Consider the following 26191-nt stretch of genomic DNA (forward strand, 5'->3'; position numbering starts at 1 on the left):
CTCGACTGAGCCATGATGAGCCAGTCATCTGGATAACTGAGTACATGGATGCCCTGGGGTGCAATGATGCCAGAGCAGCCTCCATGCACTTTTTTCTGAGGGTGAGCAATAAGACTAGGCTTAAAGGGAGATCCTGGCTGTGGTAAACTTCAGCCCGAAAGCAAACCAGGGGAGTCTCCTGTGCTCTGGCAAGATGTCTATGTGAAGATTGATTCAGGATTCAGGATTATCATCGCAATTCAGTCCTCGGACCTTATCTGCAACACAATGACCATGAGTGTTAACATCTCAGATTTGTATGTTTCAGCATACAATTCAGAGCACTCGGGTCTAAAATTGTGCATTGCCCCGTTCTTCTTTGGAACCAAGAAATGCTGGATATAAAGCCAGAGGCTCGCCCTAAAAGGGGAATGCACTCTACAGCCCCTTGGTATGAGTGCAAAACTGCCATTTTGTGAAGCACCACAACAGCTTAACTTGTGGGATTGTAGGCGTTCCCTATAAGGCCGATGTGATCCGACAGGGCCTCAGTGGTAATGCAGACTTTCTCCATGGAGCCATTGAAGGGCGAAATAGCCCACAAGCATTTATTCAACCCTAGGCATCGCTGCATACCCATGTTCATCAAGGCCCACAATGGCTGAATAGTCATCAGTGGCTGAGAAGGACAAACAGACAGAATAATGGATTATTCCACAACCTTGACACCTCAGTGTGGAGGGCTGGGAAAAATGGGAGACGCCTTCATGGAGGTGGAAGGCGGCATGACGTTAGTCAGAGATTGTCAAGCTCATAGACAACATCATTTCATTATGGCAATCTAAGCTAAGCTTAACAACAGCATGAGTAATCACCTCCAAGAGCTTTTTGAACACCACAGAATGTGGTGGAAATTCGAAATTGCTCTGCTTCTTCACATGACCTACCTGAGCCGATAAATCTGCATGTTTTTACACAGAGCTTCAGAGACAACTTTCACATAGAAGCATTGGCAAAGCTCCAGCCATGATGGAGCTTCAAGTTCCCTCGAAAGTGAACCCAGTACTTACAATTAGACTGAGTACTTACACATGCTGTAATTTGATGTGATTCCCCTTCATGGTTTGTGACATTTTAGGGTATATCCGGTGCGAGTCTGACCAGTCATCAGGTGGAAGTTCTGGGAAATATGGCCTGCACACTAGACTCCTCCTACATCCAGAACTCTGACCCTCTCATTCTTGAGAAACTGAAGAACTGTGAAGATCTTTCTGATTCTCAAATCACTGCTGTACAGTTACTACTCCTCAGTGGGAATACTGCTTATGGGTGAGCTAGAGATTTATGCAGACTAGTGGATATCTTTTTATCTCATAGTGTTGTAGAAAAGGTTCATTTTGAACCATTACTTCAATCATATTTTACTGCTAATTTTAGAATTTGTATAAAAGTTTAGATTTTAATTTTAATGACTAGAGTTGTGTTGTATAAGATATGAATAAGCACTCGTTAATATTGTTTTTTTTTTAAAATCAGCAATCCCTCAATGTGGAATGAAGAGACCGTGGAGCAACTCAGCAACCTGGCGGTTTATTTCAAATCAGACATCTGCAACAAACTTAGCTTTGTATGTAAATCTGTCCTGTTTTAAATTATAGTTTTCCAGTGTTCAACTTTATGGACTAATTTAATGCCATCATTGTGTGTGTGTGTGTGTGTGTGTGTGTGATTGTTGAAGAATGTAAAAAGGAAGTTCCTTTCGGTCCTGAGGGAGCAGAAGATCCCACTGAAGAAGCTAAGGACATTCTTTACAGAATGCAACTCAGAAAGCACTACAGGTAAAAGTACTTTACAGTGTAAAACACACTGAGATACAGGTATACATTTTAAGATTCTGCCCTTCAGTGATGATTTTGTTCTGTTTCTAACAGTGAGCAACATCACAGCAGTGACAATTTCAGACCCATCATTTCCTTTTGGCTTTAACTCCACGCAGTTTGATCTGTATCTGGACATCACTGTACTGCAGGACAACCTGGCAGCCATCACTGAAAAAGTGGTGGACACCAGCCTCCAGACTGTCATTCTGAACAAGTTAAACCAGGTCAGCAGCACTGAACACTGATTGTTTTGTAAATGTACCCCTGCAAATCAGGCTTGTTGAGTTGTGAGTATAAAGTCTTTGTGTGTGGTGGATTTATCCACACAATATTTTGGACAGTGTGTGTTAGGTGGTATATTATAAATTGTTGTTTTGTGTGCATATATAGATTTACCCGTCAGGTCTTAATGACGGTGTACTGCAGCTACTGGGTTCCACTTCTCGTGTGGCCACTACTGATGACATTAGCAAGTGGAATATTACCATAATTGACACATTGTCCTCCTTGATGGACTCAAATGCTGGACACTGGGAAAAAGAAAAGGTAATGTGTGTGTGTGTGTGTGAGATATGTCAAGTACTTTTGGACCATGTCCTCAACTCCAATCGGAGAGACTAGAATAGAGATATCAAGAGACCCTGCAATCTTTCAGAGTGGGAACAAATAAATTTGACCCTTCAGAGAGGGGGAGATAGTATCAGTGATTCTAGAAAGAGGGAGAGGGAGCATCTGTCATCCTCTAGAGAGAGAGAGAGCATCAGTGATGAATTAAAGAGTGAGAGAGAGTGTCTGTGATCCTTTAGAGAGTGAGAGAGAGAGAGTTTATCTAAAACTCAGACTATTTCATTACTCTTTGAACATGTAATACATAGACACTTACTAGTTGAAGCATTTTACTAATGTGCTTGCTGCAAGTATAATCTTTGTGTATTTTGTAGAGTAAAGCGGTGATTATGAGGTATCTGAGCATGGGAAATCACTCTCTGGGAAGTGCTGAAATAAATGTAGTTGGTTCCAACATCTGCACTTTAGACATCAGTGTGCTGGAAAATATCACTGCTGAGAGCCTAACGTAAGTACACACTCACAGCTACATACAGACACAAACATGGAAAAAATTAAATAATAAGAGTTGAGAATAATTTGAGAACAGTCTTTACAGTTTACATTTTTTCTATATGCAGGTCAGTCTTGTCTCCAGATCTGTCCTCATGTTCCATCGAACAGAAATCTGCTCTGTACATCATCGCTAACTCTTCATTCAGCAATCAACGCAGCAGTTCTACAACTTTCTACCAACTCATCAGACCTTACCTGGGTAAAGCCACCATCCACTTACACAGAGAGACTAAACATACACACTAGGTGTAGTGCTTTAAAATAGAAGAATTGGATTGAATTGAAAGTGCATGAAATTTGAAATTTGCATTCACACACACACACACACACCATGAATTTAGTTGTTAAACTGAGTCTGTGTGTCTAGGTGGAGCTCCTGTGAATGATATACAAGCTCTTTCTACCCAGAACATCAGCATGGATATCACCATGTTCAATAGTCTGAATCCTGCTGTTCTCAAGGTATAACAATAAAATGATCAGAATAAAAGTTTGAGTTCTAAGAAGAAAAGTAAAGAAAACTGTATTTTATAAATGAACTTGATAAAAAAACTGTTTTGCTTGTGCCAGATCCTAAATGTGAGCACAGTGAGGGCTCTAATGGGGGTAAACCTGGCTGATCTGAAGCTGTTTGAGAACTCCTCAGTGGTTCAGTCCTGGGTGGCACAACAGAACCAATCTGATCTGAACACGCTGAATCTTGGCATCATCAACCACAACCCTTGTTATGGTGTAGAAAGGTGAGCTCTTTTATGCAATGAAAAAGGAGTGAACTTTACAGAAAAAGGTTTTAGGAGATGTATAACATTATTCCTTTTTCTACACAGTCACACTCTTGATAGCGAGTTTGCATCTGGAAATATTTCTGCAGTATTGTGCAACTTTAGCATTCCTGACTATGCCTGTTCATCAGTAAGTCCTCAGAGAACAAAATTCCTCTTCAGAGTTTCCGTCTTTTTACACAGAAGCCGAGTTGACCACAGACACCTCTGTTTCTTGTCTTTCAAGGTTGCCGTATTGTCCTCTAATGATCTGGTCACACTGCTCACATGCAAACTGCCAAGCAGCCTGAGCGTCTCTAAAGACGCTTGGAAGCTTTTCTTCCAGAATTTTTCTGGACCTTTGGATGACGCCCTGGAGAGCTTTTCAAACGTGGTATGAAAATTCCATTTGTGCTATAGTTAAAAATTGACTTAAAAATAAACATCTGTGCGTAACTATGGATTGAAGATTGTAATCTTTCATTTAGACGGACAGCAGCATTCAGACTGACCCAAATATACTTGATGCCATCGGGGAGGTGATAATCGACAAGTTCACCGCAGCAGAGCTGGTGAATGCCACTTTCATCACTGTGTGGTTCCAGATCAGGCTCCGACCATTTTTGTCATCGGTGTCCAAAGATTTTCTGTCCAGTCTCGGTTCACAAACCTTCAGCTGTGAGACCTACCAGATTGTGTACGTATGGGCAATGAAATTTCAGAACTCAATGTGTGTTGTTGAGGGCATGGAGATGAAGTCATACACGACAAAACCTGATCTATTTCTCCTCCAATGTAGGGTGCAAGCTCTCAGCAGTCAAGAATCTCTCATGAAGGAGGAGCAGAAGCAGATGGTCTTTACTTGGTTCATCTTTCCCTTCCTGTTAAGAAATGACCTTCCAGGTACACAGGCTCCTTTTCGTTGTTCTTATACAGAAACCTGACAGTTAAATTAAGACAATCGATTGTCTTAATGAAAGAAACCAAGAGCCACTTGAGAATATTCTGACTGATTTAACTAATGGTTTCTGATCATTTTAGACCCTCGCTGTCTTTCCAACACTTCCGGCAGCAACGACTGGCTTGAAAAGAACCTTGGCAGTTTCTCCGATTATGCTTCTTTGGAAGTGCTCAAACTTCTAAATGCAAATTTCTCTAGCGTGAGTAACATCTCAACTGCACCAAGGGCATTTTTCTAGTGGGTTTGCATTTGACTGTACAACAGTAGAAAGGGTTGGTCTCTGGATTTTGGTCTTGTGAACAGAATGAGTAATATATGTTTTGTCCTGCAGGTTGAAGTGTTAGACTTACTGTCCAGTGAACAGAAGGCACAGTTCATCTTGCATTCAGGAGTGTTGGCAAATGACTCTGTGTTTAGAGAGGTGTTTAGCAGTGTGATCACATCTTTAGATCTGAATCAACTTGGCAGCTTCTTCGAAGCCTTCAGTCAGACTGCAATACAAGTAAGGATCTGTGTAGTCTACAAGCCATGGCATATTTCCTTTTGAAATGCAACACATTTATTCTATGCATACTAACTGATAATGTCCAAGTGTGTCCAGACTGTTAATCCATGTTGCTGTGTGTTTGCAGATGAACATGACTAGCATTCCTTCAGCAATATCAGACACCATTCTAAACATGACACTCTTGGATCTGGTGCCTCACTTCCAAACTTTCAGCCCAGAGGACTTTGCCTTGTGGTTCCAGACTTACCTTTCCTTGTTCCTTCCTGGGATTAGTCCAAACACCCTGTCCATCATCCCCATGAACATCAGCTGTGACTCCTACAGAGAGATGTGAGCTCCTCCTCAACATGAAAGCACTGATCTATTCTTTAATTGCTTTGATTTTTAACTTGTTTACTTCTATGTTCTTGTATTTACAGAGTTAAAGGACTTGATAATGTGTACAGTGACCTTTCTGCCACCCAGTCAAACACGGTCTTCAATTATACACAAGACTATGTCAAGTACCAGTCCAGCCAAGGTGTGTGTGTGTGTGTGTGTGTGTCTGTGTGTGTTTTCCTGCTTGTGTATTTGCTGACTAAGGCTAGTACAATGTGCAGCCAGTGATCAGTAAGATGTCTTTAGCAGGTGAAGAATATGGACTAAGTCTGGAGTGTCTCACTTCATTGGTCTGATATCATCAATCTAAATGCACCAGACTTTTTTCAATAGTGCTCTATTTTACCTCACAGGCCTGAGCTGCTATGGCACAGGGAGCTTCTATGTGTTCCTGAAACAGTTGTTCCTCAATTTTGGATTCCCTGACCTAAAAGATTTCCTGTCTCTGATCCCAGGAGACCGCCTGGCAGAGGTAAGTCTGCTCTATAACACGGATCGCATCAGTGAATCGCTCACTAATAGCTTAAGTGGCAGGCAACGAGCCTCCCACATCTTCCTGGGTAACTAGTGTGTTGTATCTCCTCTGTGTCCTCTAGCTGTTGGGCTCCATCTCTCCGGAAGAACTCAGTGAGTTTCTGAACAGGCCGGACACAGTCATTAATGCTTCTGACCTCTGCACCCTCCTCAACAACTACAATAGAACCAACCAGTACCTGGAGATGGTACACCTGTCTTCATTTACCCTACCCTTTTAGTCCATGAGGATTATTTTCCTTTATCATATAAGGATTAACTCATAGATTAATCTGTGTTTCTGTCTACAGGAGACTGTCTTGTCCTCAGCTCTGGCCAGCTACACTTTGGAATGTGTGTTGTCTCGTGCTCTCACTGCCTCATCTCAGGCTGAGGTAGAACAGTGGTTTGATGTTACACTGCTTCACTACCTGCCCTACCTCAACTCTCATCTCATCAGCTCTGCCCAGCTCAGTGGTGCCTCCTGTCTGTCATACAGAAAATTGTGAGTCATTGTTCGTTGTACCATTACACGGGGCTCTCAGCACAAGCACAGCCTCCTGTTTGTTGTTTAAAAAACTAAGGATCTGTAGTAAAATCACCTTTATATATGTGTTTATGAGCAGAGTGTCTATCTTGGGGGACAATTACAATTTTTCTGCAACTGATTTTACCCCAGCTGATGTGTACAGCTCCATTACAGTGTATCTGAACAGCAGCGGTAAGAATAACTACACCTCTCTCTCTCTCTCTCTCTCTCTCTATCGAATAGTACTGCATATTAATTTCCTATATTTGTGTGTGAATAGTAAGTGTGTCTTAACATATCTATCTGTATGTGTATCATGTGCGTCATGCAGATGGCAGCCCCCGCTGCTATAACTCCTCAGATCCCCTTCTGAACTCCACTGCCTGGTTTGCTGACAACATTGGATTCTTCATCACTTTCATCACCCTCACTGATCTGCAATCATTCCTATCAGGAAACATGGTATCACACACACACACACAAATATACATATATGTAATGATCCATATAAATCCTTCAGAGATTAACAGGAATGATTATTTCGGATCATCTGAGAAATATCCGTTATTTACGTAAAAAAACAAATCCTATAGTGTCATCAATGTGTCTGTTTTATTGTGTCCTTTAGTCAAGTGTGTTCCTGGAGAACTCAGAAAATCTTCAGCTATTCAACAACTCAGGCATTTCCACCAGTGTCTTGGAGTACTACACAAACGAGTTATACATCCAGAATCCTGATTTCAGCCCACTTGGGTAACACTCCGCACTAAACACAACACTCGAAACAACTACTTATTCTATTTATTTATCCAGCCTCGTAAATTCAACCCCCTCAGCTAACAGAGTACATACAAGTATAAATATGTTTGGATGCACTTTTAAAAGGTTGTCTTTGTTCTTATAGATTGCCAGCTGAATTGCTGTGTCGATCTCCTGCCTCTGTGTTTGAACGTCTTGGAGATGAAGACATCACGTCCATCCTGAATCGCATCAACGACTTCTGCACAGAAATAAATCCAGAGGTGATCAATCAATAAGACCCTGTCTGTTCACTAATCAGTTATTCTGTAGCAGTGTGAGTTACCCACAGTCCTCTTTTCCTTTCAGGTCACAGCGGTGCTAGTAGCAAAGTTCCCCAATGTATCTGCATCCATCATCCAATCTTTGGGCAGCCAGTGTGTGGGCCTGACTGTGGGCCAGATAAGCTCCGCCCCCTCCGATGTGATAAACAGTTCTCTGTCTATACTCAGTAGCATCAATGGCTGGGACCAGGGCCAAGTCAACTCCATCATCCAAAGCATCATTAGTGCAGGCTTTACTGTGAGTGTACACTTCAAACTTGTCAGGAATGTGGGTCTACGCTATTGGAAGCTAGACCACTTCCGTTTAGAGCAATTTAACAACATACCCCTGTAAAGAAATAAACTGTATTAGTGTTCAAATATTTACCAACTACACTGTGTTCACAAAGGTGCTGTAATTTAGACTGTGTCTTGTTGCATTCAGATCCAAAACAGCATGTTCATACTTTCTAAATAATATAATAAACAATGATCTGATTGTTTTGCTTTACAGATCAGCAGTGCCTCCTCTCTGGAGTCCCTGGGAACACTCATAGGTGGCGTTCTCTCTGCAAACATCTCCATCATCCCATCTTCTCAGCTTGTGTCTTTATCTCAGAATCCAACATTCATCAATAACATTATCTCAGCGCCAGTTATTCTACAAAATACATTTGTCCAGAAGGTATTCTCTCTTAATCACATAGACTACACACACACACGCACAATACACTACAGCCAATCACTTAAATGGAGATATATATTATTGTCCACTTTGCAAGTTTAATTTTAACCCAGTCCTTTTGCTCAGAATGCAGTTTTGTTAGTCTGGAAAAGTTGAAGATTTCCTCCCACAATTTCTTCCAGGTAATCTCTGTAGACCATTCCAAAGTGCTAGAGAATGTTCCAGATGCACTGGTGATGTATATTCCACTTGTTCTACTGACGTCACTGAGCTCTGTTGATGTTTCACTCATCAATAACAAGAGCTGGAGTCATGAACAGGTAACTGAACAGAGAAATGTAAATCATTTTCTTGTACTAAAAAAGAAACATGTAACTGTGTAACATGGCTTGACCGTGATAACAGCACTTACAGATGCTGAATTCCTGTGGAGTTTGGATATCCGAGTGTAAAACACATCAATAACATTTTGCATCCTTTGTATGATTTTTTTTACCAGGCTATGATGTTGTTTGGTGCAGTGGCCAGTGCCAGTGATGATCCAGAAGAGTGAGTTAGAAACACACACTTGTCTCAGTGAATGCATACACACACACACACACACACACTTACAAATCCGGTGTAAATAAACATTGGGTGAACATTCCAGGTACATAAGATTTTGCCAGAGTACAATTAGACATTGTGTAAAGGTTCACCTGTGTGTATGTCTGTGTGTGACTATGGGTATGTGTCTCTCCACAGTCTGTCAACTTCAATACTGCAGGGATTCTCCTGCAGCTCAGTTCAGACTCTCCCACAGCAGAAAGCCAAAGATCTTGTGAAAGCCTGTAGACCACGTGAAGGCAGAGACAAGGTCCATCTGAAAGAGGCACAGGTACACACTCTGATATTCATTCACATTCCACACACAGTCTGAATCATTGGCAGCATGTAGACCCAAACATATACTGGTACATGAGAGACCACACAATCACAAAGGGTTCTGTGTTTCAGCTGACCTGCATGTACAACTACATGAAAGACGATCCATCTGTTAACTTTACTGACATCCCCTCTGAAATGCTTCTGTACTACAGGTGTGTAACACATTCACATACACACTATACTGTATCTAAAAGATAAGGCATACTTCCTTTGCATTTGAAAGATTATCTGAGGTTAATTTGGTTCATTTGCAAAATGTATTTTGTCTCTTTGTGTGTGTGTGTGTGTGTGTGGGTGTTTTAGCTATGAGAAGATACAGAAGGTGAACTGCCAGGCATATTTCAGTGCCCTGGGCAGAGCAGATTTCTCCGTTCTGTCTCTTGGCCTTGACAAAAAAGACATTCTGTTCAACCATGCAAAGAACTGCCTGGTAAAACATACACATCAACATGTTCATAGACCAGCACACTCATTATTAGCACTTAAATGTTATGGGAAAGCAGTAAACCAATCTTACAGTATGATTGTTTTATGATTTTTCACTTATGAAATCTACATTTACAGCATTTAGCAGATTCCCTTCAACAGAATGACTTAGATAAGTGCCTTGTGCTCTGTCAAAAACATAATCATGCTAATTCACTAGATCTAAAAAGTGTGGTAGAGAGTGGGCTGTCATGAATTCCTTTAGGTATGTATGCACTGGACTGTTTTGGCTTTGTGTGTGAAATCTGATGCTGTAGCTACTGGCGTCTAGTGGAGGGAACCCGGCAATGGGAAAGAATCTGGAAAGGTTGAGAATGACGGTACGCAGAGGCAAACCTATGACTTTCAGTAGTCCAGTCTCCACATGATGAAGGACTGAACAAGCACTTGAGTGGCCTTGGTGAATAGAACTAGATTTTCCTGAAGATAGCAATCAGTTTATATAAGTAGTGAAGGACAATTGGTTGTCCAGAAATACACCAAGGTTGCATCCATTTTGCAATGGTGAGCTGTCCAAGGAGATAGCAAGATCTTGATTTGTGGATGCATCTTCACAATGTGTGGACATCTCAATGTGTGGACCCAGCTTCTTGGTGGCATTTAGTTCCAGATGATGAGCTTTCATCTGTTACACTCTGTATTCAGAAAGATAAGGAAGGAATGGAGAGGATGCATCTACTGTCATCAGCATAGCTGTGGTATAAAAATACATGTAAGCAAAGTCCATTTCCGACTGTGACTTAGAAATGCAATAGAAAATTTCTGGAAAGTTCCCAGATCAGGATTTATTCTGTGGTTTGCTGACCTCTAAACACAGTGGAGAAAATATATGGGCAAAGCAGAGTCAGGTAAATTGTCTGGAGGCAAACAGAATACTTCAGGCAAGAAAGCAAATTCTTTGAGAGCATAATTCAAACATGGGTTACATGTTCATGTTCAAACAAAAAACAGTGGAAGATCTTGAAAGTAAACATTGGAATCCTCACAAGAACTACCCCAGGTTACGAATGTAACCCGGTTCCCTAAGAAGAGAACGAGACGCTGTGTCATGGCTGATGCTATGGGAATGCTTCTATGTAGAAGTTGTGTCTGAAACTGTGAAATCATGCTGATTTAGGTCATGTAACAAAGTGTAGCTGTTAGAATTGTTGGGTTCACTCGGAGAAGAATCCTGAGTTGCACTGCTGCCACTGCCTCTACTGATATCAGGGAAACTTTTGCCAAAGAACCACAAAGAGACAGCGATTGAATAGCAAAACTCTTTGAAATTTACTGAGATGAACAGGGAGTATTTATACAGAAGAAAAGTATAATCTTCATTATTATCTATAGGTTAACAACGACGTCAGCAGAACCAGACGTAGTTGACGTGTTCACTGGCAGACACGTCAACTAAGACACGGAAGAAGAAACTGTCACAGTGTCTGTGTACAGCACATGTTCTCGAAACAGAACAAAAAGATTTTCTACGACAAAACACAGGGTATCACGGTAATAATATGAGGTCATGAACAAATTTTGACACACTCTCAGCCAAGGGCCAGAGTCAGCCCAGGACAGAGATATAGAATATATCAGTAGCACATCAGCAAGACCACTGAAGCGTATCTTTGTCACATTACTCCAGCTTCTACTTGTCTGATGGAAGCACGAGTGGATGCCCGGGGTGTGGCTAGCGATGCAGCGTCTCATGCCCTACTATGGGAACCGGGTTAGCAGTGTAACCTGGTACAGTTCCTTTTGAGGAAACTCAATGCTGCATCATGGTTGATGCTATGGGAACGCCAACACCAATGCTGCCACACTCCAGGAGACGTATGTCCCAGACGTCATCAAAGAGCACAAATGATCCAGGAGGAGAACATCATTAGCCCTGTAAGACACAGTACGCTGGAGTGGAGTCCCGGTCCAGGTTATAGAACATTACAAGGGTGTACGGAGAGGACCAACCCGCAGCAGCACAAATCTCCTGGAGGGGAACACCCCTAGCCAGAGTGCTGGACAAGGTGTTACACCTAGTGGAGTGAGCTGTAATACCTAGAGACGAAGCCACACAGTGCATCTCATAGGTGCCTAGGTGATAGCTACCAATACCCAGCACAAGGTGCTGCTTGGAGACCAGATTGCTTTCGCTGAGGCCTCAATGTAGAGGGTGATAGGCCCTCAAAGAAGTGTGTCTGCAGGAACTCTTGTACTGTACTTACAGGGCAGTGAATTAGATCCTGACAATGCCGATTACACCAGAGGCGAAAGTACAAAATAGTCTCCACAACCTCGGTTGGAGGAACAGGGTCTCCCCTCAGGGGCCCGACCACAGGTTCTAAATCTTGGGGAGGAGAATCACCCCCTACACCTGAGAGAGGAGGCTCCTCCTGACAGGAATCTCCCAAGGAGCACCGTACAGAATGGAAAAGAGAAAGCCATAGGGGACAGTGAGTCGACTCCTCAGAGGCGAGCATAGCCAATTTTGCCTGGCCAAAAGTTGCCATGTGTTTTCCATCACCTAGAAGTGGAGATGCCATTCCCCAGGCCTCAGCCCCTGCCTCACCAGAAAGCCTGCTTCCCAATCATGTGCTGTGGAGTGTAAATCGCTGTCAGCGAGAGAACTCTGGTCTCTACCTAGGGCCAGATCTGGTGCACCAACCTGAACAGAGGGCGCAAACAGAGGCTGCCCTATTGGTTGATGAAGGGCCCCACCAAAGGTAATCCCTGAGTTTCATGAAAAAGTGTTTTTAGCACTAGAAACATAGCCCCCATCTTCAGGTAATCTGTGTGCCATGAGAGACAGAAGCCCTCCTAAATGCCATGGGCAGGGTGGCCATCTAGGCCCACTCCCCAGCTCGAGAGGGGGGTGTCTGTTGAAAGAGTCTTGCGACAATGACATGCCCTAAGAGTGGAACCCAAGGTGAGAAACTGGGGTCTGCCTACATAAAAAGGTTCCGAAGCTTGTGACGCATACCCTTTGCAACCCTGAAAAGTGTGTCTACAAATGTGAAAACCCTCCTGAGCCAGAGTTGAAACAGTCTCATGTGTAGCAGACACACAGGAATAGCTACAGTCATGAGCTGAGCACCCTCTAAGCCTGAGACGCAGAGAGGCACTGGCCTAGTCTGATTTTAAAGAATGGCCTTTACAGCAGAAAAGATGGAATCCCCCCCGAGCGGGAGATGGACGTGCCCGCATCCTGGCAGAATCCCAAACTATCCCCCAGAAGGTGGTTCTCAGAGAGGGAGAAAGCAGACACTTCACTGGGTTGAGGCCTAGGGACCTCATGTGGGCAAGCACGGCATCTAAATGCCTGGCTGCCAGTTCCCTCGACTGAGCCATGATGAGCCAGTCATCTGGATAACTGAGTACATGGATGCCCTGGGGTGCAATGATGCCAGAGCAGCCTCCATGCACTTTTTTCTGAGGGTGAGCAATAAGACTAGGCTTAAAGGGAGATCCTGGCTGTGGTAAACTTCAGCCCGAAAGCAAACCAGGGGAGTCTCCTGTGCTCTGGCAAGATGTCTATGTGAAGATTGATTCAGGATTCAGGATTATCATCGCAATTCAGTCCTCGGACCTTATCTGCAACACAATGACCATGAGTGTTAACATCTCAGATTTGTATGTTTCAGCATACAATTCAGAGCACTCGGGTCTAAAATTGTGCATTGCCCCGTTCTTCTTTGGAACCAAGAAATGCTGGATATAAAGCCAGAGGCTCGCCCTAAAAGGGGAATGCACTCTACAGCCCCTTGGTATGAGTGCAAAACTGCCATTTTGTGAAGCACCACAACAGCTTAACTTGTGGGATTGTAGGCGTTCCCTATAAGGCCGATGTGATCCGACAGGGCCTCAGTGGTAATGCAGACTTTCTCCATGGAGCCATTGAAGGGCGAAATAGCCCACAAGCATTTATTCAACCCTAGGCATCGCTGCATACCCATGTTCATCAAGACCCACACTGGCTGAATAGTCATCAGTGGCTGAGAAGAACAAACAGACAGAATAACCACAACCAACATCCACAACCTTGACATCTCAGTGTGGAGGGCTGGGAAAAATGGGAGACGCCTTCATGGAGGTGGAAGGCGGCATGACGTTAGTCAGAGATTGTCAAGCTCATAGACAACATCATTTCATTATGGCAATCTAAGCTAAGCTTAACAACAGCATGAGTAATCACCTCCAAGAGCTTTTTGAACACCACAGAATGTGGTGGAAATTCGAAATTGCTCTGCTTCTTCACATGACCTACCTGAGCCGATAAATCTGCATGTTTTTACACAGAGCTTCAGAGACAACTTTCACATAGAAGCATTGGCAAAGCTCCAGCCATGATGGAGCGTCAAGTTCCCTCGAAAGTGAACCCAGTACTTACAATTAGACTGAGTACTTATACATGCTGTAATTTGATGTGATTCCCCTTCATGGTTTGTGACATTTTAGGGTATATCTGGTGCGAGTCTGACCAGTCATCAGGTGGAAGTTCTGGGAAATATGGCCTGCACACTAGACTCCTCCTACATCCAGAACTCTGACCCTCTCATTCTTGAGAAACTGAAGAACTGTGAAGATCTTTCTGATTCTCAAATCACTGCTGTACAGTTACTACTCCTCAGTGGGAATACTGCTTATGGGTGAGCTAGAGATTTATGCAGACTAGTGGATATCTTTTTATCTCATAGTGTTGTAGAAAAGGTTCATTTTGAACCATTACTTCAATCATATTTTACTGCTAATTTTAGAATTTGTATAAAAGTTTAGATTTTAATTTTAATGACTAGAGTTGTGTTGTATAAGATATGAATAAGCACTCGTTAATATTGTTTTTTTTTTTTAAATCAGCAATCCCTCAATGTGGAATGAAGAGACCGTGGAGCAACTCAGCAACCTGGCGGTTTATTTCAAATCAGACATCTGCAACAAACTTAGCTTTGTATGTAAATCTGTCCTGTTTTAAATTATAGTTTTCCAGTGTTCAACTTTATGGACTAATTTAATGCCATCATTGTGTGTGTGTGTGTGTGTGTGTGTGTGTGTGTGATTGTTGAAGAATGTAAAAAGGAAGTTCCTTTCGGTCCTGAGGGAGCAGAAGATCCCACTGAAGAAGCTAAGGACATTCTTTACAGAATGCAACTCAGAAAGCACTACAGGTAAAAGTACTTTACAGTGTAAAACACACTGAGATACAGGTATACATTTTAAGATTCTGCCCTTCAGTGATGATTTTGTTCTGTTTCTAACAGTGAGCAACATCACAGCAGTGACAATTTCAGACCCATCATTTCCTTTTGGCTTTAACTCCACGCAGTTTGATCTGTATCTGGACATCACTGTACTGCAGGACAACCTGGCAGCCATCACTGAAAAAGTGGTGGACACCAGCCTCCAGACTGTCATTCTGAACAAGTTAAACCAGGTTAGCAGCACTGAACACTGATTGTTTTGTAAATGTACCCCTGCAAATCAGGCTTGTTGAGTTGTGAGTATAAAGTCTTTGTGTGTGGTGGATTTATCCACACAATATTTTGGACAGTGTGTGTTAGGTGGTATATTATAAATTGTTGTTTTGTGTGCATATATAGATTTACCCGTCAGGTCTTAATGACGGTGTACTGCAGCTACTGGGTTCCACTTCTCGTGTGGCCACTACTGATGACATTAGCAAGTGGAATATTACCATAATTGACACATTGTCCTCCTTGATGGACTCAAATGCTGGACACTGGGGAAAAGAAAAGGTAATGTGTGTGTGTGTGTGTGTGTGTGTGTGTGTGTGTGAGATATGTCAAGTACTTTTGGACCATGTCCTCAACTCCAATCGGAGAGACTAGAATAGAGATATCAAGAGACCCTGCAATCTTTCAGAGTGGGAACAAATAAATTTGACCCTTCAGAGAGGGGGAGATAGTACCAGTGATTCTAGAAAGAGGGAGAGGGAGCATCTGTCATCCTCTAGAGAGAGAGAGCATCAGTGATGCATTAAAGAGTGAGAGAGAGTGTCTGTGATCCTTTAGAGAGTGAGAGAGAGAGAGTTTATCTAAAACTCAGACTATTTCATTACTCTTTGAACATGTAATACATAGACACTTACTAGTTGAAGCATTTTACTAATGTGCTTGCTGCAAGTATAATCTTTGTGTATTTTGTAGAGTAAAGCGGTGATTATGAGGTATCTGAGCATGGGAAATCACTCTCTGGGAAGTGCTGAAATAAATGTAGTTGGTTCCAACATCTGCACTTTAGACATCAGTGTGCTGGAAAATATCACTGCTGAGAGCCTAACGTAAGTACACACTCACAGCTACATACAGACACAAACATGGAAAAAATTAAATAATAAGAGTTGAGAATAATTTGAGAACAGTCTTTACAGTTTACATTTTTTCTATATGCAGGTCAGTCTTGTCTCCAGATCTGTCCTCATGTTCCATCGAACAGAAATCTGCTCTGTACATCATCGCTAACTCTTCATTCAGCAATCAACGCAGCAGTTCTACAACTTTCTACCAACTCATCAGACCTTACCTGGGTAAAATACATGACCACTTATGTCAATACATTGTATACACTGTAACAAGACCCATTTATTTAGCAGTATAATTTGTGCATAAAATAATGCAACCAGTCCAGATTATGAGTTAATATCTTGACATGAAAATATATTTAAAAATATAAATATAAAATGTGTTTCATTTTCACTTTGCTATATATTTAGATGTATGTGTAATATTTTTATTCAATTGAAAAGTGCACATCTTACAATACATTTACTTAACATATGTATGTTTAGGTGGCGCTCCTGTCGAGGATATTCAAGCTCTTTCTATCCAGAACATCAGCATGGACATCACCATATTCACTACTCTAAATCCTACTGTACTTATGGTATAAAATAAACAAGTAAAGATACTAAGATAAATCATTAGTTCTGAATTAGGACATAAAATTCATTGTGTGTGTGTGAATGTGTGTGTCTGTTTTAGGTCCTGAATGTGAGCACAGTGAAGGATCTAATGGGATTAAATGTGGCTGACTTAAAGCTATTTGAGAACTCTTCAATAGTTCAGTTCTGGGTGTCACAACAGAATCAGTCTGATTTAGATATTTTGAATCTTGGCATCACAAACACAGACAGTAATAATTATACGACCATCATCAGTACTACCACTCCTAGTACCACAACAGCTACTGACACTGCCATATCTACTGTGAGCACACCTGTCACTAGTGCCATCCTCAATATCAGTGCTTCCCCCACTACAAGTTTTAAAGTCACCACTTCTTTTGGAACAACTGTCAACATGACTGCAACTACCAATGCCATCCTCAACACTACTACTTCCCCCACTACAAGTATTAAAATTAACCCTTCGTTTGGAACAACTGTCAATATGACTGCAACCAATCCAACTACCAATGCCTTCCTCAACACTACTACTTCCCCAACTACAAGTATTAAAATCACTCCTTCATTGGAAACAACTGTCAATATGACTGCAACCAATCCAACTACCAATGCCTTCCTCAACACTACTACTTCCCCCACTACAAGTATTAAAATCACCCCTTCATTGGAAACAACTGTCAATATGACTGCAACCAATCCAACTACCAAAGCCTTCCTCAACACTACTACTTCCCCCACTACAAGTATTAAAATCACCCCTTCATTGGAAACAACTGTCAATATGACTGCAACCAATCCAACTACCAAAGCCTTCCTCAACACTACTACTTCCCCCACTACAAGTATTAAAATCACCCCTTCATTTGGAACAACTGTCAATATGACTGCAACCAATCCAACTACCAAAGCCTTCCTCAACACTACTACTTCCCCCACTACAAGTATTAAAATCACCCCTTCATTGGAAACAACTGTCAATATGACTGCAACCAATCCAACTACCAAAGCCTTGCTCAACACTACTACTTCCCCAACTACAAGTATTAAAATCACCCCTTCATTGGAAACAACTGTCAATATGACTGCAACCAATCCAACTACCAAAGCCTTCCTCAACACTACTACTTCCCCCACTACAAGTATTAAAATCACCCCTTCATTGGAAACAACTGTCAATATGACTGCAACCAATCCAACTACCAATGCCATCCTCAGCACTACTACTTCCCCCACTACAAGTATTAAAATTAACCCTTCGTTTGGAACAACTGTCAATATGACTGCAACCAATCCAACTACCAAAGCCTTCCTCAACACTACTACTTCCCCCACTACAAGTATTAAAATCACCCCTTCATTGGAAACAACTGTCAATATGACTGCAACCAATCCAACTACCAAAGCCTTCCTTAACACTACTACTTCCCCCACTACAAGTATTAAAATTACCCCTTCATTTGGAACAACTGTCAGTATGACTGCAACCAATCCAACTACCAAAGCCTTCCTCAACACTACTACTTCCCCCACTACAAGTATTAAAATTAACCCTTCATTTGGAACAACTGTCAATATGACTGCAACCAATCCAACTACCAAAGCCTTCCTCAACACTACTACTTCCCCAACTACAAGTATTAAAATCACTCCTTCATTTGAAAACAACACCAGTGTCCCTGTCAACCCATGTCAAGGTGTAGACAGGTGAGCTGTGGTTTCATAAAACCAAAAAAGTAATTAAAAAGTAGGAACAGAAGAATAATGTTATTTTTTTTGTTCTATGCAGCCAGGCAATTGAGACTACACTTTTGTATGGAAATGCTTCTGCAGTACTGTGCAACTTCAGCATCACTGACTATGCCTGTTCATCAGTGAGTCCTCTATTAAGCAGATACAAAATTTCTGTCATGAATTTTATCCGTTTAATTATTTGTTTGACAGTCTTTTACAACATGGAAACATTTTTATCTTGCATGTTCATATGTTCCTAGGTTGCTGGTCTGTCCACTGAGGATCTAGCCAAACTGCTAACATGTGAAACAACAGGCAGCATAAAGTACACCAAAGATATTTGGAAACTTTTCTTTAACAAATTTGCTGCACATTTGGATGAAGCACTGGATAAGGTTTACAGCATGGTATGAATTTTGAGTGGTATTTTAGTTTAAAAAAAATATTTATTTGGAGCTGTATAATATATGAATTTTTTATTGCAGACCCTAATCAGTGCTGTTGCTGACCCAAATTTACTTGATGCCATCGGGGAGGTGATAATCAGCAAGTTCACTGCAGCACAGCTGGTGAATGCTATTTTCATCACTGAGTGGTTCCAGATCAGGCTTCGACCATTTTTGTCATCAGTGTCTAAAGATTTTCTGTCCAGTCTCAGTTCAAAAACCTTCAGCTGTGAGACCTACCAGATTGTGTACGTATGGACAGTGGAATTTCAGAACTCCATATGTGTTATTGTGTGCATGGAGATAAAGTAATCCACAACAAAATCTGATCTATTTCTCCTCCAATGTAGGGTGCAAGCTCTCAGCAGTCAAGAATCTCTCATGAAGGAGGAGCAGAAGCAGATGGTCTTTACTTGGTTCATCTTTCCCTTCCTGTTAAGAAATGACCTTCCAGGTACACAGGCTCCTTTTCGTTGTTCTTATACAGAAACCTGACAGTTAAATTAAGACAATCGATTGTCTTAATGAAAGAAACCAAGAGCCACTTGAGAATATTCTGACTGATTTAACTAATGGTTTCTGATCATTTTAGACCCTCGCTGTCTTTCCAACACTTCCGGCAGCAACGACTGGCTTGAAAAGAACCTTGGCAGTTTCTCCGATTATGCTTCTTTGGAAGTGCTCAAACTTCTAAATGCAAATTTCTCTAGCGTGAGTAACAGCCCAATTGCTCCAAGGGCATTTATCATGTGGGTTTGCAATTGACTGTACAACAGTAGAAAGGGTTGGTCTCTGGATTTTGGTAGAGAGAACAGGCAGTTGCTACACTGTTTTCCTTGTAGACTTAGTGAACAGAATGAGTAATATGTGTTTTGTCCTACAGGTTGAAGTGCTAGGCTTACTGTCCAGTGAACAGAAGGCACAGTTCATCTTGCATTCAGGAGTGTTGGCAAATGACTCTGTGTTTAGAGAGGTGTTTAGCAGTGTGATCACATCTTTAGATCTGAATCAACTTGGAAGCTTCCTCGAAGCCTTCAATGAGACTGCAATACAAGTGAGGATCCCTGTAGTGTACAAGCCATGGCATATTTCCTTTTGAAATAAGACACATTTAGTCTGTGCTTAGTAATTGATGATGTCCAAGTGTGTCCAGACTGTTAATCCATGTTGCTGTGTGTTTGCAGATGAACATGACTAGCATTCCTTCAGCAATATCAGACACCATTCTAAACATGACACTCTTGGATCTGGTGCCTCACTTCCAAACTTTCAGCCCAGAGGACTTTGCCCTGTGGTTCCAGACTTACCTTTCCTTGTTCCTTCATGGGATTAGTCCAAACACCCTGTCCATCATCCCCATGAACATCAGCTGTGACTCCTACAGAGAGATGTGAGCTCCTCCTCAACATGAAAGCACTGATCTATTCTTTAATTGCTTTGATTTTTAACTTGTTTACTTTTATGTTGTTGCGTTTACAGAGTCAAAGGATTTAATGATGTGTACAGTGATCTTTCTACCATCCAGTCCATCATGGTCTTCAATTACACACAAGACTATCTCAAGTACCAGTCCAGCCAAGGTGTGTGTGTGTGTGTGTGTGTGTGTGTCTGTGTGTTTCCGGCTTGTGTTTTTGCTGACTAAGGCTAGTACAATGTGCAGCCAGTGATCAGTAAGATGTCTTTAGCAGGTGAAGAATATGTCTGGAGTGTCTCACTTCATTGGTCTGATAACATCAATCTAAATGCACCAGACTTTTTCAATAGTGCTCTATTTTACCTCACAGGCCTGAGCTGCTATGGCACAGGGAGCTTCTATGTGTTCCTGAAACAGTTGTTCCTCAATTTTGGATTCCCTGACCTGAAAGATTTCCTGTCTCTGATCCCAGGAGACCGCCTGGCAGAGGTATGTCTGCTCTATAACATGGATCCTATCAGTGAATCGCTCACTAATAGTTTAAGTGGCAGCCAGTGAGCCTTCCACATCTCCCTGGGTAACGAGTATGTTGTCTGTCCTCTGTGTCCTCTAGCTGTTGGGCTCCATCTCTCTGGAAGAACTCAGTGAGTTTCTGAACAGGCCGGACACAGTCATTAATGCTTCTGACCTCTGCACCCTCCTCAACAACTACAATAGAACCAACCAGTACCTGGAGATGGTACACCTGTCTTCATTTACCCTACCCTTTTAGTCCATGAGGATTATTTTCCTTTATCATATAAGGATTAACTCATAGATTAATCTGTGTTTCTGTCTACAGGAGACTGTCTTGTCCTCAGCTCTGGCCAGCTACACTTTGGAATGTGTGTTGTCTCGTGCTCTCACTGCCTCATCTCAGGCTGAGGTAGAACAGTGGTTTGATGTTACACTGCTTCACTACCTGCCCTACCTCAACTCTCATCTCATCAGCTCTGCCCAGCTCAGTGGTGCCTCCTGTCTGTCATACAGAAAATTGTGAGTCATTGTTCGTTGTACCATTACACGGGGCTCTCAGCACAAGCACAGCCTCCTATTTGTTGTTTAAAAAACTAAGGATCTGTAGTAAAATCACCTTTATATATGTGTTTATGAGCAGAGTGTCTATCTTGGGGGACAGTTACAATTTTTCTGCAACTGATTTTACCCCAGCTGATGTGTACAGCTCTATTAAAGTGTACCTGAACAGCAGCGGTAAGAATAACATCTCTCGGTCTCTCTATCGAATAGTACTGCATATTAAATTCCTATATTTGTGTGTGAATAGTATATGTGTCTCAGCATAACTATCTGTATGTGTATCATGCAGATGGCAGCCCCCGCTGCTATAACTCCTCAGATCCTCTTCTGAACTCCACTGCCTGGTTTGCTGACAACATTGGATTCTTCATCACTTTCATCACCCTCACTGATCTGCAATCATTCTTATCAGATAGCAAGGTAGCACATGCACCTATGATGCTTTTTACCTTACCATGGCTTTAAAGAGTGCTTTCTTGAGTTATTATAGACTTCCTGGCAGATCAAAATGGTCTGGTCATTATTCTCTTATATCTTTAATGAACAATGTATTTCAGCCTGCGGATGATCCACTCAAAGGATGTTATTTTTGCACCATTCTGTCTAAACTCTGCAGACTATTGTGTGTGAATCCCAAAAATTTCAGCAGCATTTGATATGAACATTACTTGAAGCCCTTGACATGTTTATTCATGATTTTATACATTGTGCTGCATTCACATGATTGGCTGGTTAGATAACTGAATGAATATTCAGATGTATAGATGTTCCTAATAAAGTAGACTCTATATCTAGATATTAAATTAACATTGACCTCACAGTTTATTGATGGTGTTTTATTTTGTCCTGTAGATTGGAGTGTTCCTGGAAAATTCAGAAAATCTTCAGTTGTTTAGTAACTCAAAAATTTCAGCAAGTGTCACAGAATACTACACAACTCAATTATACATCCAGAATCCCAACTTTAACCCTCTCAGGTAAATACATATATGGTACAAATCTCTATTTTAAAAACCCACAATTTAAGTAGTATCTCGTGTGCTTAATTCAAGTCTTATAGTGACAGAACACTGAAAACCTTTGTTCAAATTTATTTCTAAAAGGCAATCATGCTTGAACCAAAGCATTATTATTCATGTTCTATATAGCACAAATCACATATATAGCAAATCAGAGGAGACAGGAAGCACCCAAACATTACCTTGCAACATATATTATCAAATGTTCACATTTCTGCTTCATTGCAACTGGCTCAGGATCATATCTACAAAACATGTTCCTCATTGTCTTGATTAGGCTAAGCAAATTTCTGCTTTTAACAAGGAACATTGCCATTGTCTCATTTGATTTTTCAGTAACTCTATTTGTTGGTAGAAAGGTTATGTGTGTAACCTGGTTCTCTAAGAAGGGAAAGAGATGCTGCCTCATGGCTGACACTATGGTAATGCTTCATTGTGGAAGTTGTGTCTGAAGCTAATGATTTATCAGCTCGAGTAGGTCATGTGACATAGCAGAGCACGCCAGCAAGGCCTTAAAGGGCTTCGACTTCTCATTATTCCAGCTTCTACTTTTCTGAAGGAAGTGCGACACAATGTGGAGTCTGGCTTGCAATGCAGCTTCTGGTTCACTTCTCAGGGAACCGGGTTACATACATAGCTTGGTGTAGTTCCTTTTTGAGGGAACTTGATGCCACATCATGGCTGACACTATAGGAATGCCAATGCCAATGCCGCTGCACTCCGGAAGATGTCTGTCCCAGAGGTGTTGAAAGGGCCCAAATGACCTGGGAGCAGAGTACCATTAGCCTGTAAGACCCAGGAGTCGGGTCCAGGTCTAGGTTATAGAAACTGATAAGGATGTGTGGAGAGAACCAACCAGCCACAGCACAAATATTCTGTAGGGGACTGCCTCAATGAAATACACGTAGTGAAGTGAACTGTACTCCCTAGAGGTGAAGCCACACAGCGCATCTCATAGGCCTAGGAGATAGAAATCTCTAAAGCAGAGCAGACCAAAAGGGAAAGGACTTGTGCTATGCACTTGAGCAATGCAGGTGCATTCTCTTTTGCTCTGCCGACTCCTGGGGCAGATGGTAGAAGGCCTGCAGAAAGACCACACATCTAGCTAAGAGTGAGAGCCATTTTCAGGGCCAGAAACTCCTCAGAGGCTGACTCCATTGGCTCAAAGGGGGCATGGACAAGCCCCTCCAAGACCACTGAGTTTGCAAGAAAAGCCTTCGCCATCTGGCACCACACAGAAAGTGAGATACCAGAGAACAGGCATGTGACTCGCAGCAATGGCTGCCAGAAATACTTCAATGTAGAGAGTGATCCTCAAAGAGGCATGTCTGCAGGAACTCTAACAGGGCAGTGAACTAGATCCTGACAATGCCAACTACACAAGAGACAAAAATTCTCCACAACCTCAGTTGGCCAGAGTCTAAGTTTCCAAATCTCAGGGCGGTGGTGGAGAACCACCCTCCGGTGCCTAAGAGAGGAGGTTCCTGCTGACAGGAATCTCCAAAAGAGCACCATCCAGAAGGGAAATTAACATCTCAGCTGCTTGCTCCTTGTTGCCCACATTGAGCTCCTCAGAGTTTGATGCAGACAACATTATATCCTCATCTAGTTCAGAGGAAATCGCAATGTGAGCTGCTGGAGCCAAAGCTGAGGCATTAGAGTCAGCTGAGAGGATTAGAGAAAGTGATTCAAGAAGCCATAAATCCATTACTAAACCCTGCACACTGCCTTGACAGATGCAGGACTTGAGCCCTGAGGTGCAGGTGAATGGCTGGAAATACAGCCAACAAGCTCGGAATGAATTTAGCGGCAGCATGCAAAACTGCCTTCAACAGCACAAATGTCACCAATTGTTTTCTTTTAGGAAGCAATTCAGTGGAATACCACTCATCATCGCCCACATCAAGCTCCCCAGCATCATATGAAAGCAATAACAATTCTGCATACAAGTCTGGAAAAATTGTGAGAAAAAAAGTGAGCTCCTGGAGCTGAAGCGGGGAAATCTGAGCGAGGACAAGAGAAAGGGGATCACCTGTCTAGACCTGCAATACCCATGATTTAAGTGTAAGGCCTCAGCAGACACGGGACCCGACACTCAGCTGGGGAAAACAGCCCAGTAGGAGCAGAGCTTACGGAGAGGTTCAAAGTGCAGGCAGCCGGCTCCCTCGAGAGATGCGCGCTCCTCTACCAAACAAACAATGCAGAGAAAGTGCAAGTCATCCTGCATAATGTAGCAGGAGCACGGATGCATGCACTTTCAGAACTTGCTTGCCATCTTTCCCAATATTATATATATATATATATTTCGCACAGAGAATCTAGTACATCAAAAACTTAAATCAATGTATAGCTCGAAAAAAAATGGAGAAAATACAAGGTTTCCTGATTAACAGGATGTATTAAGTTCCTAATCTTTGTTATGTATATGGTCAGATGTTGATCTCTGTGTGTGTGTATGTGTATTTGTGTGCAGATTACCAGGTGGACTTCTCTGTGAAGCACCCAGCTCTGCGTTTGTCCCTCTTGGAGATGCAGACAGTCAGACCATTCTCTTGAACATCAACAAATCGTGCAATGAAATCAATCGAGAGGTAATCAGTTGATTTTGAATACTAGTCCCATTAAGGGTACCAGAATTTCTTCCATTTTAATGACAATGTCTAATGCCATGCCTTTTTTCTCAGGTCACAGTGACACTCGTGGAGAAGTTTCCTACTTTATCGGCATCTACAATTCAGTTGCTTGGAAGCCAAAGTGTAGGCCTGACTGCGGGCCAGATAAGCTCCGCCCCCCCCAATGTGATATATAGTGCTCTGTCTATACTTAGTAACATCAATAGCTGGGACCAGGGCCAAGCAAGTGCTCTCATCCAGAGCATCATTAGTGCAGGCTTTAAGGTAAATGTACTATAAAACTGGTGAAGCAAATTCAACATCTGGAATCAACTGCTTTTTTTTTATCACATATTCATAATTGTTCATGATGCAAACCTACAAAGATTATCAAGTAACTTCTGTACAGAGTAAATATAGCATGCAATTGAAAGAGAACAAGTGATTGAGGTTGAGTTTTGGTTGGATTTTGTTAAGATGTAAATTGATTGCCTATTGTTTTGGTTAACAGATCAACAGTACCTCCTCTCTGTTATCTCTTGGCACACTAATTGAAGGAGTTCCCTCTGCAGCCATCTCCAGCATCCCCTCTTCTCAGCTTCTGACTTTATCCCATAATCCATCATTCATTAATAATATTTTGTCAGCACCAGTTATTCTACAAGAAACCTTTGCCCAGCAGGTACGCACATATTGCACACACACATATCACATATTAACTAGACAAGTAGATAAAGAGAAAGAGCTATTTCCATGTTTTTCCAGGTTATCTCTGCAGACCAAACCAAAGTCATAGAGAATGTTCCAGATTCACTCGTGATGTATATCCCAGTTGCTCTACTCTCATCACTAAGCTCAATTGATGTTTCACTCATCAATAACAAGAGCTGGAGCCATGAACAGGTAACAAAAGCACACACAATTACATTCTTAGACATATAAATTGCTTTTTTATGGAACAGGGTAGTTTATTACGCATTAAGGCTTGCAATACTTAATGTGTAATAAATCTTGATATGTGTAAAAAATGAATTCTTGCTTCTTCTTTTTTTACCAGGCTATGATGCTGTTTGATTCAGTGACAAGTGCCAGTGATAATCCAGAGAAGTGAGTTAGAAACACACATTCCAGTGCACATTTTTAAATGTTATAAATATATCCTGTTGGAATAAGTCCACAGCCTTTGATCAAAGTGTCTAGCTAA

The 26191-nt window shown here is 41.9% G+C and overlaps 1 protein-coding gene across 1 annotated transcript in view; it reads left to right on the forward strand.

Moving 5' to 3' along the window:
* Nucleotides 1-26191, forward strand: part of LOC131347029 (uncharacterized) — a 42917-nt gene that overhangs the window by 9745 nt on the left and 6981 nt on the right. Inside the window, exons 25-83 of the mRNA XM_058380866.1 lie at nt 1118-1308; nt 1516-1606; nt 1718-1817; nt 1911-2083; nt 2250-2405; nt 2801-2934; nt 3047-3180; nt 3349-3443; nt 3552-3721; nt 3809-3893; nt 3990-4136; nt 4231-4439; nt 4542-4645; nt 4784-4902; nt 5035-5205; nt 5336-5541; nt 5631-5731; nt 5943-6061; nt 6186-6311; nt 6414-6607; nt 6729-6823; nt 6963-7093; nt 7260-7384; nt 7536-7653; nt 7739-7951; nt 8207-8377; nt 8560-8697; nt 8877-8926; nt 9122-9254; nt 9374-9456; nt 9608-9734; nt 14225-14415; nt 14624-14714; nt 14832-14931; nt 15025-15197; nt 15364-15519; nt 15931-16064; nt 16177-16310; nt 16572-16666; nt 16765-18392; nt 18475-18559; nt 18680-18826; nt 18905-19113; nt 19216-19319; nt 19458-19576; nt 19749-19919; nt 20050-20255; nt 20345-20445; nt 20650-20768; nt 20893-21018; nt 21121-21314; nt 21436-21530; nt 21646-21776; nt 22209-22333; nt 24849-24966; nt 25060-25272; nt 25499-25669; nt 25753-25890; nt 26045-26094. Coding sequence (XP_058236849.1) covers nt 1118-1308; nt 1516-1606; nt 1718-1817; nt 1911-2083; nt 2250-2405; nt 2801-2934; nt 3047-3180; nt 3349-3443; nt 3552-3721; nt 3809-3893; nt 3990-4136; nt 4231-4439; nt 4542-4645; nt 4784-4902; nt 5035-5205; nt 5336-5541; nt 5631-5731; nt 5943-6061; nt 6186-6311; nt 6414-6607; nt 6729-6823; nt 6963-7093; nt 7260-7384; nt 7536-7653; nt 7739-7951; nt 8207-8377; nt 8560-8697; nt 8877-8926; nt 9122-9254; nt 9374-9456; nt 9608-9734; nt 14225-14415; nt 14624-14714; nt 14832-14931; nt 15025-15197; nt 15364-15519; nt 15931-16064; nt 16177-16310; nt 16572-16666; nt 16765-18392; nt 18475-18559; nt 18680-18826; nt 18905-19113; nt 19216-19319; nt 19458-19576; nt 19749-19919; nt 20050-20255; nt 20345-20445; nt 20650-20768; nt 20893-21018; nt 21121-21314; nt 21436-21530; nt 21646-21776; nt 22209-22333; nt 24849-24966; nt 25060-25272; nt 25499-25669; nt 25753-25890; nt 26045-26094 — 9533 coding nt within the window. The remainder of the gene's footprint in view (nt 1-1117; nt 1309-1515; nt 1607-1717; nt 1818-1910; nt 2084-2249; nt 2406-2800; nt 2935-3046; nt 3181-3348; nt 3444-3551; nt 3722-3808; nt 3894-3989; nt 4137-4230; nt 4440-4541; nt 4646-4783; nt 4903-5034; nt 5206-5335; nt 5542-5630; nt 5732-5942; nt 6062-6185; nt 6312-6413; nt 6608-6728; nt 6824-6962; nt 7094-7259; nt 7385-7535; nt 7654-7738; nt 7952-8206; nt 8378-8559; nt 8698-8876; nt 8927-9121; nt 9255-9373; nt 9457-9607; nt 9735-14224; nt 14416-14623; nt 14715-14831; nt 14932-15024; nt 15198-15363; nt 15520-15930; nt 16065-16176; nt 16311-16571; nt 16667-16764; nt 18393-18474; nt 18560-18679; nt 18827-18904; nt 19114-19215; nt 19320-19457; nt 19577-19748; nt 19920-20049; nt 20256-20344; nt 20446-20649; nt 20769-20892; nt 21019-21120; nt 21315-21435; nt 21531-21645; nt 21777-22208; nt 22334-24848; nt 24967-25059; nt 25273-25498; nt 25670-25752; nt 25891-26044; nt 26095-26191) is intronic.

The sequence above is a fragment of the Hemibagrus wyckioides genome, linkage group LG26 (assembly GCF_019097595.1).
Source record: "Hemibagrus wyckioides isolate EC202008001 linkage group LG26, SWU_Hwy_1.0, whole genome shotgun sequence".
In the NCBI taxonomy this organism is placed as follows: domain Eukaryota; kingdom Metazoa; phylum Chordata; class Actinopteri; order Siluriformes; family Bagridae; genus Hemibagrus; species Hemibagrus wyckioides.